This window comes from Halichoerus grypus, chromosome 4 (assembly GCF_964656455.1).
Source record: "Halichoerus grypus chromosome 4, mHalGry1.hap1.1, whole genome shotgun sequence".
Taxonomy (NCBI): Eukaryota; Metazoa; Chordata; class Mammalia; order Carnivora; family Phocidae; genus Halichoerus; species Halichoerus grypus.
The window spans coordinates 176,057,862-176,073,167 of NC_135715.1; the positions used below are offsets into that span (position 1 = coordinate 176,057,862).

The following is a 15,306-nucleotide window of genomic DNA, read 5'->3' on the forward strand; positions in this document are numbered from 1 at the left end:
CCTCCCTTGTCTCTCCTGCTCCCCTGCCATCAGGAAGCTGGTTCAGCTTGGCCTCTATTTCCTGTCAGCTCCCGAGATGGTGAAGGGAGAACCCATCGGCTCTGCCACGGACATCTGGGGAGCGGGCGTGCTCACTTACATCATGTGAGTGCCCCTGGGATGCACCTTCCGCCTATACCCTCTCCCCCTCACAGACTCCCCAACACACATGTGCATGTGCCCAGCCCAGAGCACTGAGCCCCTCTGAACCCCCACACTAATGTCCCCCTGGGGCTGTGAGTGGACCTTCTGTCCACATGTGTCAACTGAATTGTCTCCACAACAGGCTCAGTGGACACTCCCCGTTCTATGAGCCAGACCCCCAGGAAACAGAGGCTCGGATTGTGGGGGGCCGCTTTGATGCCTTCCAGCTATACCCCAACACCTCCCAAAGCGCCACACTCTTCTTGCGAAAGGTCCTCTCAGTACATCCCTGGTGAGTAGCCGCACACTTGCCAAGCCCCCAGCATTACCCACCCCCCGCCTCAGACTGCCCTGGCCAAGCCCGGAGCCTGAAGATCCCCCCAATTTCTCCCCGGCCACCGCTAATACACCGCTACCACTACTACTACCCCTAAGTGGTTGTTCTACGCACCACTGATGCTTCTAAGCCCCGTGAGGTAGGCAGAATCACCTTCCCCATTCCAGAGATGGGGAAACTGAGCCCCAGAGTTGGCCAAGATCCCTCACCTAGGGCCGGGAATCCAGGACGGGGACTTGGGTCTGTGGGAGGCCCGAGCCTTGCAGGCTCATGGTCCCTGGCTGGGCCTGGCAGGAGCCGGCCCTCCCTGCAGGACTGCTTGGCCCACCCGTGGCTGCAGGACGCCTACCTGATGAAGCTGCGCCGCCAGACGCTCACCTTCACCACCAACCGGCTCAAGGAGTTTCTGGGTGAGCAGCGGCGCCGCCGGGCCGAGGCTGCCACCCGCCACAAGGTGCTGCTCCGCTCCTACCCAGGCAGCCCCTAGCGGCTCGGACCGCAGCCCGGCCTCGGGCTTCAACTCGGGGTTCCGCTGAGGCTGCGGGACATTCCAGGGCCCATCCTGAGCCGGGTGGGCCCGGGGCTTTGGACACCACCAGCAGCAACATCCAGCCGGGCTATTACCTCATGGACCTGCAGGGACAGAGCCACCCGCCCCCCGCCCCCTGGGCTCTGCTGATGCCACCCCGGCCAGAGCCAGACGGGGAGACCCATGGGCCAGGCTGGGTGGGGGTGGGGGCGCGGGAGCAGAGAAGCAGGAAAAGGGGCAAGAAGGGAATAGGTAAGAGATCAGGAAAAGAAGCCAAGGGATAGGGTGAGGAGACTCGAGGAAGGTTCTGGGGGAGAACCGACTAAGAAAGGTGTGAATAGCTGGAGAGGAGGAAGAGGAAGGAGCCCAGGGTATCAGGGTCGTGGGCTGGGAGTGAGTGTTGGTGAAGCAGGGACAGGACATGGAGACAGTGCTAGGGAGCCAGAACCAGCATGTGAAGGAGGGCAGCGAGGTAGGGGAGGGAGAGGAGAGGACTCGGGTGGGATGGAGTGGGGTGGGGTAGCTGCCAACATCCCCAGAAGGAGAACCTAGAGGGCTGGGGGCTGGGGGCAGTGATTACTGGAACCAGCGCTCTCCTGTCCTCCTCCTATCCCAGTGGAGGCAGCTCTGAGCACTCTGTGCTGGCCCCAGGATGTCCCCACCACCCCTCTGTGGCCTTCGTCCTTCTTCCCATTCATATTTATTTATTTATTGACTTTTATGAAATTTCCCTTCCATCCAATTCCTATTGCCCGTGTTGTCCTGACCATCCCCCCCACCCCAGCCATCCAGCTGTCTGTGCAGCTGTCTGTCTGTCTGTCACAAGGAAAATAAAAATGGCAAGCAGCAGGACCTACGTGTGGTCGATGGGGAGGGATGGCTGGGGGTACAGGGTGCTGGGGGTGGTGGGACAGGGGCATTTCACCCTTCTCTTGGCCAATGAGAGCTGAGCTGTAAGAGCTAGCACCTTCAGACCATGGCTCCTGACCCTGACCCTCCTGGGCCCCACCTCTCCCTTATTCTTAGAGGGAGGAGGGACTTCTGCCTCTCCTGAAGTTTCTGGAGTCCTGGCAGGACTCCACCACTACCATCTAACCAGACTCTGGTGGCCCCCACCTCTTTTCACATATTCTGTCATTGCAACTTGGAGGATGCTGGGCTCTGGAATGCACCAGCCCACACCCCAAGGCTGGCTCAGTCTCCTTCACTCTGCCCTGGAGACAGTCCAGCTCTGGTCCTGGCCCCCGGAGCAGAAGGAGTTTCATCATGATGATTGGCGAGATTGTGATGATGGTGTGAAGTGCCACAGAGGACAGCCTCTCAACTCCATGCTTTTGTGTTAGGGCCGTGGGCCACCAGCTGCATGACGCTCTGGTTGGTGTGTCTGCTGAGATGGGGCCACAGTCGAGAGCCAAGGGACACATCAACCTGAACATTCTTGTCCCCGTGGCATGCTGGGGAGTCTGATGGGTGCTAAGACTCCTTGACTCTAGCTGCTTCCCTGCAGAACCACAGAATGGTCACTGGGTCTACAACTGAGTTGTCCTGCCCAGAGGTGGAGGGGAGGGGGGAGCCAGTTCTTGTGTCCAGGGGAGGCTGTTTCCCACCTCTCCCCACCTCTCCCCACCTTGGAAACTCTGTCCTTGGCAAAGCAAAAGGAATAAAGTCTCCTCCGAACCATGAGCCGAGAGGGTTAGCACTGGTGTGTTGTGATTGAGGTTGAGGGCCCCTTGGCTGTGGCCCAAACAACATTTTGCCCAACCCAGCCCAGCCCAGCCCAGCCTCTCTGGCTTCTCAGGACCCCAGGGAAGAGGCAAGCCCCATCATCATAAAATAACAGAGTGTTCAAGCCAGCTGGAAGGGACTAGAGAGACGTCTTGCCCACCTGTCATTTTAGCGATGAAGATACACAGTTTGCCTGTGAGAATCTTTAATCCCCTACTCACCACAAGTGTTTTCATATAAAAATGAGGTGCCTGAACTCATATCTTGATAAATGGTAAAATTTCTCTCCCATCCCCATTCTGATGTTGAGCTCCCTTCCCATCTCCATTGAAAATGGAATGTGAACTGCTTGTTCCAAACCCGGAGGAGCAAAGGTAATTTATGTCAGCAGAGCTGTGTCAAAATTGCTCTGATCAAAAGGTGACAGTGCTCCACACCTGGGCGGGCAGTTACAAGGCATGGAGGCAAGTGCCCTGGGTTGGCTAGCCTGGACTCCAGGCAAGTCCCAGAGGGGTGAACTGAACCCCTTCTCCCAGGCAGTCTGATGCCCCTATCCACAATTTTTGGGTTTACGACCCAAAAGGGGCTTGGGCAGAGAACTGGGGAGTCAGTGTTAATGCCAATCTCCAGGCACAGTCAGACCCAGCCCAGTCAGACTGTATCATGTCACATGGAGGGAAGTGAGTGGGACTGGGGTGGTAGGAGGGGATGCTGTTCTGAAAAATCTTTACCGTCCCCTCTAGGTTGATCTCAGATTACCGCCAGGGGGCACAGTGCAGAAATGAGAAGCCTAGACTAGACTCCTGGGACTAGGGGAGTAAGTGCTTCCGGATTGGTCCTGACAGCCACACTGCCCTCTCATAATTGGCTGGATGGACAGTGAAGTCCCTCCCCCGCCCCCACTACTCTGGCTTCATTCAGGGGCACCCCCACAAACACTTGCACCCTTTAACGGACAGTGTCCTGGGAATGGCATGTTGTCCAACTGTCTGGGGACTGACCAGGGTGTAAAGCTGCCCCAGTGGGGAGCTGAATCTCTTGCCAGCCTGGGCCCTTGTCTGGTACTACCAGGAGTGGGATGGTTACCCCCTGCTCTGGGAGGGGATGGGGCCGCATCCAGCTGCCCAGCTGTCCGGGTGCTGACATGAAGTGCACCCCAGAGCTGCTCAGGTTTCCCCCTCGGGTCTGCCTCAGCGGCTGAGCCAGCATCCCAAACATCCTCAGGCTAAATAAGGAGCCCGCTTAGGTCATGGGGCGGGGCTGGGGTCCCCGGGGGGGCTTGGGGCAACCAAGCCAAACAAGGCAAGGAGGGGAGCGATGTATAAAACCAGGGCCCTGGGCTGAGCACCTGCCCGTGCCCCTACTGTGCCTTCCAGAAGTGCTCTGTCCCACCTGCAACCCAGCTAGTGGACCCAAGTCCCGAAGTCGACCCGCCCACGGTGAGTCCCAATTCTCAGACCAGCCCCAGACACTCCCATCCCCAGGATGTTCTGAATTGACAGGGGAAAAGCTGAAAGTCAAAGTCTCTGTGTCAGCCTAGACTCCATGTTTGTTTTGCACTCCCCAGATGTCCAAGGCAGCTCCCGCCAAAAAACCAGCCGCTAAGGCCCCGCCTCCGGGATGTACTCTGGATATCAACGACCCCCAGGTCCAGAGAGCGGCCATTCGCATCCAGGCCTCTTACCGGGGCCACAGGTGAGGGGGAGCCCGGAGCCTTCAGGAGGAGGGGAGCGGGAACTGCAGAAAGCGCACTGCTGCGTGGGGGTGGCTGGGAGCTGAGCAGTGTTACGGACCGCTGGGGTCACTGGACTTAGGGGAGAGCGGTTGGCGAGGTGTGGAAAGGTGGCCGACAAAAGCACATCATTTCATCAGGGTAACAATTCAAGAGCAGGCCCCCTCCCAACCCACCCCCACATTTAAAGTTCTAGCGGGCCGAGGGGGCGGGCAGGGGATTTGGTGCGGGCGGTCCAGATTCGCGTGGTGGGAGCTCTGGGCCCTGACCCGGCTCTCGGATAGGTCCCGGAAGGAGCTTCGCGAGAAGGGGCCGCCACGAGTGCTGGAGCCGCTCAAGGACGTGGTGCTGATCGAGGGCAGCGCGGCCAAGCTGACTTGCCGCATTGCCGCTTTCCCGGACCCATTCATCCGCTGGAGCAAAGATGGCAAGGAGCTGCGCGACGGGCCCAAGTATCGCTATGTCTTCGAGGACCCTGACGTAGTCGCCCTGGTGGTGCGCGACGGCGAGCTGGCCGACCTGGGCCAGTACAGCATCAATGTAACCAACCCCTTCGGCCAGTGCTCTGACTCGGCGCGCATCCTCGTGGAAGGTACGCGCGCCCCGGGGGCGGTGCCACCACGGAGAGCAGCACCGCCTCCCGGCGCCGCAGCTGGGTCCAGCCAGCGCGCGCTCACCGCTGGGCCTAGCCGAGTCCCCATGGGGTTGCGGGCACCGGCTGGGGAGCGGCGACGCGCGGGCTGGCTAGCCCTTCCTGCCTCAGGATCCCATCCGGTCCCCCTCCCCGCCAAGACGGAGAAGTCCGCTATGGGCTCCAATCACTCCACTCCAGGGCCCCAAGGTCACAGCGAGCCAGAGGCAGAGCCAGGGTTAGGGCCTGGGCCTCCTGGCTCCGCCCCAGGGCGATGTTCATTCCTCGGAACTGTCTCCATCCAGGGCACCGAGATGTGTAAACGTTCCCGGGCTTTCACTCATAGTATCTCTTTTGATCCTCCACCTCACGGTGGGAAGGAGCAGGGGCAGCTACTAGTCCGGTTTAACAGCTGAGGAAATGAAGCCCCAGAGAGGCTAGACTTGCCCAACGTCACACTACGAGCTTAAATCCATCTCATATTGAGGGCGGGGTATTATCTGGGGAAGTGATGCCCCTGCCCCGCCTCACCCCTAAAGACCCTCACTGGGTCGCACGCCTTTTCCCTTCTTCTAGTCCCTGCGAAGATTCAAAAGGGACCGGATAACACTAAGGCACGCAAAGGCACCACGGTGACGCTGACCGCGGAGATCATGGGCGAGCCTGCGCCCGACGTCGGCTGGACCAAGGACGGGGAGGACATCGAGGAGGATGACAGGCGAGGGCGGGGACCTGCCGCTGGGGCGGAACGGGGCCCAGAGCCCTGGCGAGAGTGGGCCGGGGGCGGGGAACGCGAGCTGAAGACCAGAGCTGGCTAACCAGCCTGGCCCCGGGCGCCCGTAACCTGACCTCGGCCCGCCCTCCCCGCTCCCCCTCTCCCTGCCAGGGTGTTCTTCGAGATCGGCAGTACCACCACGACGCTGACCATTCGCCGGGCCACGCCCGAGGACAGCGGCAAGTACGAGGTGTACGTGGAGAACAGCCTGGGCATGGACCAGAGCTTTGCTCGCGTGGACGTGGCCTGAAAGGAACGCTCGGACCGTTCGCCCTGGCTCCAAGCCCCGGGGTGGGTGGGACCGACGACCCTCCTCCATCTTGCTTAATAAAGCTGCTCTCTCTGACCCTCCGCGTGTTCTGGTCTTTGGGGACGCCGTTTCCTCTCCCCCGCACTCGCACCCACGCTTACTCCAGACCCACACACCAAGGTCACAGAATGTTGGGGTCGGAATGTTTGGAGAGTGCCTGGCTCAGTGCTTTATGTTACGGACTGTAAATCTGAGATAAGTTTTCTCTCACCGTCCGGAGCTCCTTCGCTTCCCAGTGGGACGGCGCAAGGAGCTTATGACTCCGCCTTCTCTTTTTCTGACCTCAGGCCCCAGCCACTCGCCGGGGTTGGCGTCCTCGCCACGCCCATCTCACAGATGGCCACACCCCCTCTCGTCTCTAGGCCCGCCTCTCCCTGTGACCCTGTTCCCACTTCAGCCGCTACCCCTGGGCCCATTCCCAGACGGTTCAAGGTCCTAATCTTAGCTTCCAGCCTCTGCCTCTTAGGCCCCACCCTTCTTCTCTTTAGCCCCGCCTCCTAGATACCTTGGCCACGCCCCTTGTTCTCCCATAAGTCCCATCTCCCTCCTCTCTTGTATTCAGAAGCGCGTGGAGGGGTGTGGGGGGGGGACGGGGGAGGGCTACGGGAAACGACAGGCTCTTAAGAACTGCTATTCCCGGCATACTCCGCGAAGGAGTTCTCGCGAGTCGCGAGAAGACACGTGCGCGGAAGGAGCAAGCAGTAGCGGGCGACAGAGCTGGGATAAAAAGAGCTAGTGGTAAAGGTTGCTGACGGAGGGGTGGCGAAAGGGGTAGAGGGCAGGGGATGGCCCCTACACCGAGGGCTGCTCGGAGGTCCCGGCTGGCCCTTCGGAGGTCCGTTCTTGTTAGTCCCACAACCCCTGGCTACGCGAGCCTAGGGTTTATTAGACGGAGTCAGTTGTGGCGTTCAGAGGGTCAGCAATCAATCCTGCGAATCCAGAGTTTCAGACTTGTCGCCAGTACTGGGACCCTGGGGGGGGGGGGTAGATTCCGTGTTTGAGATGCCGAGGGAATCTGCCTTTTGATTCAGGGTTCATCACTTAGAGGTTAGTTTTAGGATTCAAATTCAGCATATAGAGGGTTTTGCTTGGACTTGGGATTCATCAGATGCGGACCAGTGTTACTTTATTGGGATTCATTCTTAGGATCGCAGTTAAGTATCTGGGGCTCACTCAGGATTTGAGATTCAGTATTCAGGGTTCACTGTTGGCATTCAGGGCTTAACACCTATAGCATAAGAATGTAACAATTGGGAATCAGTGGGTTTGGGGTTTCGGGTTTTTGAGGTTTGGGGTCTAAGATCTGTCGCTGAGTTTCTGAGTTTGCTGAATGTGTCTATAGCCAGAGGGAAGTCTGTTGGATCAAATTGTGGGGTGCGAATTTCAGAATTTAGGAGAAATCGCTGTGGGGTTTTAAGGCCACTTTGGAATCTGGGTTGGGGTTTCAGATGTATGGGATTTGTGAGGTGTTGTGTCAAAGGAGGGACTATATTGAATTTTGGATTTACATCCTGTGAGAGGGCTAAGTGTTGCTCTTTGGAGTTTGGGGTTTGCTTGGGATGTGAGTGGGGTTCTTGGGCTGGGGTGTGAGATCTGAGCCTGATTTCTCTGTTGGGACTTGAGGTTTAGGTAGCAGTTGCCACCATGCTCAAAGCTGTGATCCTGATTGGAGGCCCTCAAAAGGGTGAGGAGCCTAGGGAAAGGGGTAGGGAGGTTGGGCTGGAATGACTGGGGGGTGGAGGCAGAGGGAGGCAGGAAGCTGAAATGTGCTTCTCTCTCCTCTCTCAGGGACCCGCTTCAGACCTTTGTCTTTTGAGGTGCCCAAGCCTCTGTTTCCAGTGGCGGGGGTCCCTATGATCCAGCACCACATTGAGGCCTGTGCCCAGGTAACCCCAGAGGCTCCCCCTCCCACCTCACTTCCTGCTCATCTCCTTCATGCTGTTATTTCCCCCCCTCTCCAACCATGTCCTGTTCACACCAGGTGTAACTCCAGGGACTGCCATTTATAAATGACAGTGTGAATGGTGTACCTTGGAGTTGTGCAGTACAGCTGCCCTGCTGTCTTCGCTAATCTGGTCTCTCATCTGGCCTCTTCTTGTTCAGATTTCACTCCTATTTTTAAAGCATGGAATGCGAGATCAGGCCGGAATCTTAGAGACCATTTAAAGCAACAGCCTGAGGAACCTGAATGATAGCAAAGCACGGAACTCAAACCCTTGCTCACTGTGGAGCTAATTTCTTTATTGCTTTAGGCATTGGGATGGGCAGGGTTTTATCTGGATCCAGTCTCTGCCTGGAGAGTAAATTTACTTGGGTAAATTCCTCGCCCTTTCTGAGCCTTAGTTTTCTTACTGGTCAAATGGGGTGATTAACCCTACTTTGTGGGGCGGCAGGGCTTAGAGATGATGTTGGTAAAGTGCCTAGTGCAATGTAGGCACTTGATAAGTGGTACCCTTATCTCGTGCTGATCTCAAGCTCATATTGACAGATAATAAATATGGGGGAAAATGAATGGATTATCTTTTCATGCAGTTTGGTAGGCAGGATCTTTCCTAGGGTGATCCTCAGATGAGGGGATGGGGTCGGGGGAACAACAGAATCATAAAAGATTGAAAGATCAGGGACAGACTTCCTCTAGCTTCCTCTTTGTCTGGAGGAGAACACAGGCCAGGGTGGTAAAGTGAGAACCCACAGCTGAGACCAAAACTATGGTCTCTGGACTCCTGGGCCAGTACCAGGGGTTCCCCCAACATTCCTTCCTATCAGATACGTTCTTTTTCCTCCCAACCTCTTCCCTTGCTCTCAGGTCCCTGGGATGCAGGAGATTCTGCTCATTGGCTTCTACCAACCTGACGAGCCCCTTACCCGATTTCTAGAGGCTGCCCAGCAGGAGTTTAACCTCCCCATCAGGTGTTTGTGTACATGTGCCGTATGGGGGGGATGGGGTGTGGGGTCAGTGCCCGAGGCCTCAGAGTCCTGGTGAGTGGGTTGAGTCAGCATCTGGCAGACTTCACCCTTATATACCAGGAGGGGTCTTATTTGGGCATCTCTGAATCCCTGAGTATATTGGCCTCAGGCAGGTGTATTTCTGGGAGCAGGAGGGGTCAGATGCCCAGGCTCATGCTATCTGCCTCCTCTCATCTCACTGAGCTGGCCCTGGGGTCCCCCGGTGACAGGTACCTGCAAGAATTTGTGCCCCTGGGCACAGGAGGTGGTCTCTACCATTTCCGGGACCAGATCCTGGCCGGGGGCCCTGAGGCCTTCTTTGTGCTCAACGCTGATGTCTGCTCCGACTTCCCCTTGAGTGCTATGTTGGATGCCTACAGACACCAGCCTCACCCTTTCTTGCTCCTTGGCACCACGGTGAGGGGGCCAGGAGGGCTGGAGGGGGTAAAGGGGGTGATCCAGAGACGTTCGGGGAGGCAGGGGCAGCCGAGAGAGAGTTGGAGTGGGAACGGGCATCAACAAGGGAATGTGCCAGAAGTCCTAGCAAGTAGCGGAGGAGGAGGAGGAGGCGGCGGCGGTAGAGACCCTGATCCCTTTGGCTGCTCAGAAGGAAGGAGGGGGAGGGCAGCTGTCAGTTCACCCCCTGCTGAAGGCCTGTCAGTGCCAGAAATACGTGCCAGGTGCTTTAGGGGAGGGAAAGAAAGAAAGAAAACAGACCTTGCTGCCCTAGAGCAGGCAGGTCATTGTTTTGGTGTGTCTGTCTTTCAGGCTAACAGGACACAGTCCCTCAACTACGGCTGCATTGTAGAGAACCCACAGACACACGAGGTAAGAGCAGAGACGGGGCTGGCTGGGTTCTTACTCTGTATCCTCATGCCCCCGCCCCTCTGCCTCTAGAGAACGCTAGAAGGCAATTGGGTGGGCTCCAGTGCTGTCAACCAGGTGGGGCGTACCCTTGGCTGTTCATCTTCCATCTTTTCTAGAGATTGGCAAAGAGCAAAGGCTAACAGTTAATTTCCATGGGTGCAGTGCCCTGATAGATGTATGCGCTGTGTGCTATGGGAACACGAAAGGAGGCCTACCCCAGCCTTGCCTGGCTGGGGGCAGGAAGAGCTCCCTGGAGGAGGCAAAGTCTGAGTTGAGTTAAATTTGTGGAGATGAAGAAGGAGACAGGAAGGCGTTGCAGGTAGAGGGAACAGGATGTGCAAGGGCACAGAGGCAGGAAACAGTATTATTGTGCCTCTAGAATTCCAGAGGTGGGAGCGGGATCCGTAAGGCAGAGGGTCTCAGTCCTTGTTTGTGAAACTCCCTGCCCCTGAGCCTAACTGACTTTCGCACAGCCCTTTTCTTTGTTCAAGCGTTAGTATTAAAAATACACTTAAACAGGCACACACATATAAATATGTGTGTTGTTTTTTTTTTTAAGTTTTATACTAGGCACTAGCTAGATGTGAAAGAAACAGAGCGAAAGAAATAGAATCCCTCCCTCCCAGGAAACCCCCAGTCAGTGGGAAAGACAGTCAAAAGTCAACCATGGCAAATGACACAGGGGCCCACAGTGAGGTGTGGCCAGACGCCAGGGGAGCCCAGACCTGAGAGGCTCAGTGTAGGGTGGGACAAGCGCAGGCTCCCAGAGGAAGTGGCAAGGTTGACTGGGTTTTGAAAGCTGAGTTTTCCAGATGAATCACTGAGAAAGGGCATTCCAGGCACAGGCGTGCAATGGCAGTGAATGGTGTGCTGGGGGTGCTGGGAGGTGGGGAGGATTGGGAGGGAAAAGGTATGTAGTTGGGACTTACCTTGAAGGTGAAGGGCAGTGACTGTGCATTTTAGGAAGACCACCCTGGCAGCAGGGAGTAGCTGGCAGTCAGAAGGTCTTAGGGGATGGTGGGGGGTGGGGGACCTGGGGGGCAGGGGGCCCCCTCCTCTACTGGACCCAGCCTGCCCTGTCCTCAGGTCCTGCACTATGTGGAGAAACCCAGCACCTTTGTTAGTGATGTCATCAACTGTGGCATCTACCTCTTTTCCCCGGAAGCCCTGAAGCCCCTTCGGGATGTCTTCCAGCGAAACCAGCAGGATGGGCAACTGTGAGGCGGGCCCCATGGCCCTGTAACCCCAAGTTCCCCCCAGTCACAGAGCACCCCCGCCCCCAGGCTCTGCAGGCTCCGTTTCCACCTGCTCACCTTCCTCCTCCTTTTTCCTTTCCACTTGTCATCCCCAGCCAAGCCTTCCCGGTCCCCTCCCCTTCTAACCTCATTCTGTCCCTCTTCCTTAGCCATCCCAGTTCCTCCTCTGTCACTGCCTGCCCACTCCCCTTCTGGTCCATTTCTCTCAAGCCCTGATGAGTGTCCTGGAGATGTCTTTCAGAACAGACGGCAACATGCACACTTGGGCGCACACACGCTTGGGTGCAGAGACATGCAAAGAGAGAGAGAGACACACACCCACACCCACACACACCCACACCCCACACTGTCAGGCTGAGGCTCCCCTCAGAGCATAGCCCGCAGAGCCCTGCTGGCCACAGGCCCCTCCCCAGGTCATCCTTGTAGGCCCCGGACCTGTTCCCCGCCCCCCTCCCCACTGTGGGTCCTGGCCTTCACTCCCTCCTCCCCGCCTGGCTCCCTGTCTCATGCCCCACTCACTCCCATCCATCTCTGCTTCTCTCTCCATCTCTCCGGGCCTCTGTCTGTTTCTGCTGAGCTGGCATCTCTACCATCTCTCTCTCTCTCTCTCTCCCTCTCTTTCTGTGACTGTCTCTGCCCTCACCAGCTGTCTTCCTCTGGGGTGAGTGTCTGTGTTTCATTCCATCCCGTGAGAGGGAGGGTGACCCGAGGTGGGGTTTGGAGGAGTGGATGGGGAGGAGAAGGGGAAAATGGGGGGAAGCTATGTCCGGGCGAACTCCCTGGACCTGGGGCAGAGATGAGGTGTGGGTCCATGCCCGGGGGTCCCCTGGGATTGCACCCCAGCTAGGGATGGGAGGGTGACGTGGGTAAGGGCACTGGCAGAGTTTCCTGGGACATGAGCATCCCTTTGGAGAAGATCTGGCCAGGCCTGGAGAGGGGGTGGGATTCCCTCAGATCCCTATCCCTGAGACACCATGTTGGCCTTCCGGGCGGGCTCAGCTGGGGAGTTGATGTCCGCATCTCCTCTCTGCCAGGGAGGACTCTTCAGGCCTGTGGCCAGGGGCAGGTACCATCCGCCTGGAGCAGGACGTGTTCTCCGCCCTGGCTGGGCAGGGCCAGATCTATGTCCACCTCACTGATGGTATCTGGAGCCAGATCAAGTCTGCGGGGTATGGCTACGTGAGGTGGCTGGGGCACCTGGGAGTTGAGATTTTCAGGGGGTAGGCACCTGCTGGCCCCTGAATCCCCCATTCTGCTCTGTGGCTCCCGCCAGTTCAGCTCTCTATGCCTCCCGCCTCTACCTGGGCCAGTACCAGCTCACTCACCCAGAACGCCTGGCCAAGCACGCTCCCGGGGGTCCACGAATCCGAGGTACAGCCCCCTGCCCCCCTTCCTCATCTTTGCCCCCCACCCCAGCCCCCTGTGCCCTCTGAGCCAGGACTCCTGACCTCAGATTCAGAGGTGAAGCTCCAGTCCCTGCGCCCCCCAACCCCGAACCAGGTATGGTGTGGGGTAGTTGCCCCCAGATCTTCTCTTCTGCTTCTAGGAAATGTTTACATCCACCCCACAGCTAAGGTGGCCCCGTCGGCGGTGGTAAGTGGGGGGCTAGGCCGCCAGGACGGGTGGGATGGCGCCGAGCTCCTGAGCTCAGAGCTCGGGGCTCTGCTTTGTCATCATCCATCGTACAGGCTCAAGCAGGTCCCTTCCCCCCTACCTGTTCTATGAAGGGGGTGGATTCGGGTTTCTCCAAGGCCCTCCAGGGCTTATGGTATCTGTTCCTCTCCACAGCTAGGTCCCAACGTCTCCATTGGGGAGGGGGTGACCGTGGGCGAGGGGGTGCGGCTCCGCGAGAGCATTGTCCTCCATGGGGCCATGCTGCAGGTAGGCACCCCGCGGCTGGCTGGGGGGGGGGGTGGGCCCCGTGGGCTCTGCATCTGGCCCCTTCTCCTCCCTCACTTGACACTGTTGTGTTTGGCAGGAGCACACATGTGTTCTGCACACCATTGTGGGCTGGGGGAGCACTGTGGGGCGCTGGGCCCGTGTGGAGGGTACCCCCAATGACCCCAATCCCAACGACCCCCGAGCGCACATGGACAGTGAGAGCCTCTTCAAGGATGGGAAGCTGCTGCCTGCCATCACCATCCTAGGTACGGCTTCCCAGGGGACTAGGGCTGTGGAAAACCTCCACAGGTGACGGCCTTGCCCTGTGGGGATTGGACGCACGCGTGTGCGTGTGTGCATGCGTGCGTGCTTGCTTGCTTGTGTTTATTCCTTCAGCAAACATTTACAAAGTGCTTGCTCTGTGCCAGGCCCTGTTGTGAGTCACTGGGAGCGTGAGGCCAGGGCACAGATGGGCAGGGAGGGATTCCTCCCCGATGGCAGTGGCCCCAGCTCCTTGCCTCTGGCCTCCCCTCCCCACGGCTTCCTCCTGGTGCCCTCATGTCCCCGTTGCAGGCTGCCGTGTCCGGATCCCTGCTGAGGTGCTCATCCTGAACTCGATTGTTCTGCCACACAAGGAGTTGAGCCGCAGCTTCACCAACCAGATCATCCTCTGAGGGGGACTGCCAGAAGGCACACCCCCCCAACTCCTACCTCCTACCCGCTCCCCTCGAAGCTCCTGCCTGCATGGCCAGCCTCTGTCCAAAAGGACCAGAGGAAGCCAGGCGGGATTTTCACGTGCCAGGAGCAACGTGGGTGGCCGGGGGACTCCTGGCCTCCCTCTTCACTCCTTAATAAACCCCAGTGAACCTTGGAGCCAGCACAGACTCCTGCTTGTGCCTGGGCTGGGGGTGAGGGTGGAAGGGGGGCAGCTGAGTCAGGCCCCCCCACATTAGCATTTAAATTGGAGTCGTTGCTGCGGGCTCATGAATAATGAATCTGGAGCCCTGGTAAATCTCCCCCTCCCACTGCCTTTAGCCTCTTGCGCTGCTCTGCTTGGGAGGAAGGCCCCCAAGGCTCCCAGCCTGTCTGGCCCCTGCCTTCACCCCTACCCCAGCACTGCCGGCTTGCCCGCCTTCCTGTTTCTCTTCAATGGGCCTGGCTCGGGCTCTGAGTGTAAGGATTCTGAAAGGAAGGGTGCAGGATTCTGGTTGGGCTGTGGGGTGCTGGCGGTGGCTCAGGGACTGAGAGCCACAGGCCTGATATTGGATCACCCGGTGGTTGCTTTTCTCAGTTCCTGCCCAGCCCAGCCCCAGCCTGTTTTCCGCTTTGCCAGCTCCATCTGCTCCTAGCCTGGCTTTTGGCGGGGTGGGGGGCTCTCCCCGCCCGAGGCCTGGTTGGTGTCTCTTACTCCCCTGGCAGGCGGGGCAGACCTAAGCTGGTGCCTAGCCCTCCCAAGCACAGTGGGGGCCCCTTGTGCTGGGAGGGGAGGGTCCCTGGCCACCTCCCACCACCCTGACTCGGCCCTTTGGGAGGTCTCTGTCCTCTCCACATTCCTGAAGCCCCAGAGAAACCCAATCATCTATCATGTTTGCCCATGACCCCCACGTGCCCCCTTTTGGTGCCCCCCTTCCCCCAGCTGTGGGTGCGGAGCTTAGTTGCCAGATGAGCTGGTAATGATCGTAATCTGCTAATTGAGAGGAATCTAATTACCCAAAGAGAATGGGGGGCAGGGCGTGGGTGGGAGGGAGGAGGGGGTCCTGGCAGCAGGCGGGGGTGGCAGGCGGCAGGGTGCCGGGACCTTGTTATCAGCACCGGGGTCTGGGACAGAGCCCAGGATTTCACAGCTTCATAGCTGGGCGGTTAGGAAGATGTGCTTCCTCAGGAGCTGGGCTGAGGGTAACGGGGGATTGGGCTGGATGTGCCCTCCCAGCCCCCTCAGGCCCTGCAGGCTGTGTGAGAGCATGTGTGAAAGGAGCTGGGTTTTAGCAGTCCTGACCTACAACCTGCCTTGACTCAGCCTCTTTCCCATTCCCTGTCCCTGCCTCCAGCCCAGACCTCCCATAATCTGCATGGGGTTGGCAGGGGGCAGCCGATGCCTTCTCTGGGCCTGGGGTCAACTCCCTGAGGAAGGAGC

General features: G+C 58.4%; 3 protein-coding genes across 14 annotated transcripts in view; all 3 read left to right on the forward strand.

Moving 5' to 3' along the window:
- Window positions 1-1,810, forward strand: part of SPEG (striated muscle enriched protein kinase) — a 48,867-nt gene extending 47,057 nt beyond the window's left edge. For all 6 annotated transcript variants that reach the window (XM_036082955.2, XM_078071345.1, XM_036082956.2 and 3 more), the window contains 3 exons: window positions 69-144; window positions 326-475; window positions 815-1,810. In XM_036082955.2, the coding sequence (XP_035938848.2) occupies window positions 69-144; window positions 326-475; window positions 815-1,007 (419 nt within the window). In that variant the 3' untranslated portion in view covers window positions 1,008-1,810. The remainder of the gene's footprint in view (window positions 1-68; window positions 145-325; window positions 476-814) is intronic.
- Window positions 1,811-4,218: 2,408 nt separating this feature from the next.
- SPEGNB (SPEG neighbor) lies at window positions 4,219-6,215 on the forward strand. Its single transcript, XM_036082900.2, has 4 exons — window positions 4,219-4,469; window positions 4,791-5,098; window positions 5,714-5,855; window positions 6,024-6,215. Exons 1-4 carry the CDS (start codon window positions 4,342-4,344, stop codon window positions 6,160-6,162), a joined length of 717 nt encoding a protein of 238 aa, XP_035938793.2. The 5' UTR covers window positions 4,219-4,341; the 3' UTR covers window positions 6,163-6,215.
- Window positions 6,216-6,874: 659 nt separating this feature from the next.
- GMPPA (GDP-mannose pyrophosphorylase A) lies at window positions 6,875-14,049 on the forward strand. 7 transcript variants are annotated; one of them, XM_036082939.2, is made up of 13 exons: window positions 7,852-7,906; window positions 8,011-8,108; window positions 9,029-9,132; window positions 9,399-9,585; window positions 9,937-9,996; window positions 11,122-11,252; window positions 11,938-11,952; window positions 12,326-12,460; window positions 12,565-12,662; window positions 12,838-12,884; window positions 13,080-13,172; window positions 13,270-13,438; window positions 13,746-14,049. In XM_036082939.2, exons 1-13 carry the CDS (start codon window positions 7,867-7,869, stop codon window positions 13,844-13,846), a joined length of 1,278 nt encoding a protein of 425 aa, XP_035938832.2. In that variant the 5' UTR covers window positions 7,852-7,866; the 3' UTR covers window positions 13,847-14,049. The 7 variants fall into 7 exon arrangements, 6 of the variants coding, with proteins under 6 accessions (XP_035938841.2, XP_035938843.2, XP_035938832.2 ...); XM_036082948.2 differs by lacking the exons at window positions 7,852-7,906; window positions 8,011-8,108 and adding an exon at window positions 6,875-6,960; XR_004914385.2 differs by lacking the exon at window positions 12,838-12,884.
- The last annotated feature ends 1,257 nt before the right edge of the window (window positions 14,050-15,306 follow it).

Coding starts and splice junctions, on each gene's coding strand:
- SPEGNB (XM_036082900.2), top strand. CDS start 4,342: ATGTCCAAGGCAGCTCCCGCCAAAAAACCAGCCGCTAAGGCCCCGCCT. Junction 4,470..4,790: donor GCCTCTTACCGGGGCCACAG/GTGAGGGGGAGC, acceptor GCTCTCGGATAG/GTCCCGGAAGGAGCTTCGCG. Junction 5,856..6,023: donor GACATCGAGGAGGATGACAG/GCGAGGGCGGGG, acceptor TCTCCCTGCCAG/GGTGTTCTTCGAGATCGGCA.
- GMPPA (XM_036082933.2), top strand. CDS start 9,154: ATGGGGGGGATGGGGTGTGGGGTCAGTGCCCGAGGCCTCAGAGTCCTG. Junction 9,997..11,121: donor AGAACCCACAGACACACGAG/GTAAGAGCAGAG, acceptor CCCTGTCCTCAG/GTCCTGCACTATGTGGAGAA. Junction 12,663..12,837: donor CGGGGGTCCACGAATCCGAG/GTACAGCCCCCT, acceptor TTCTGCTTCTAG/GAAATGTTTACATCCACCCC.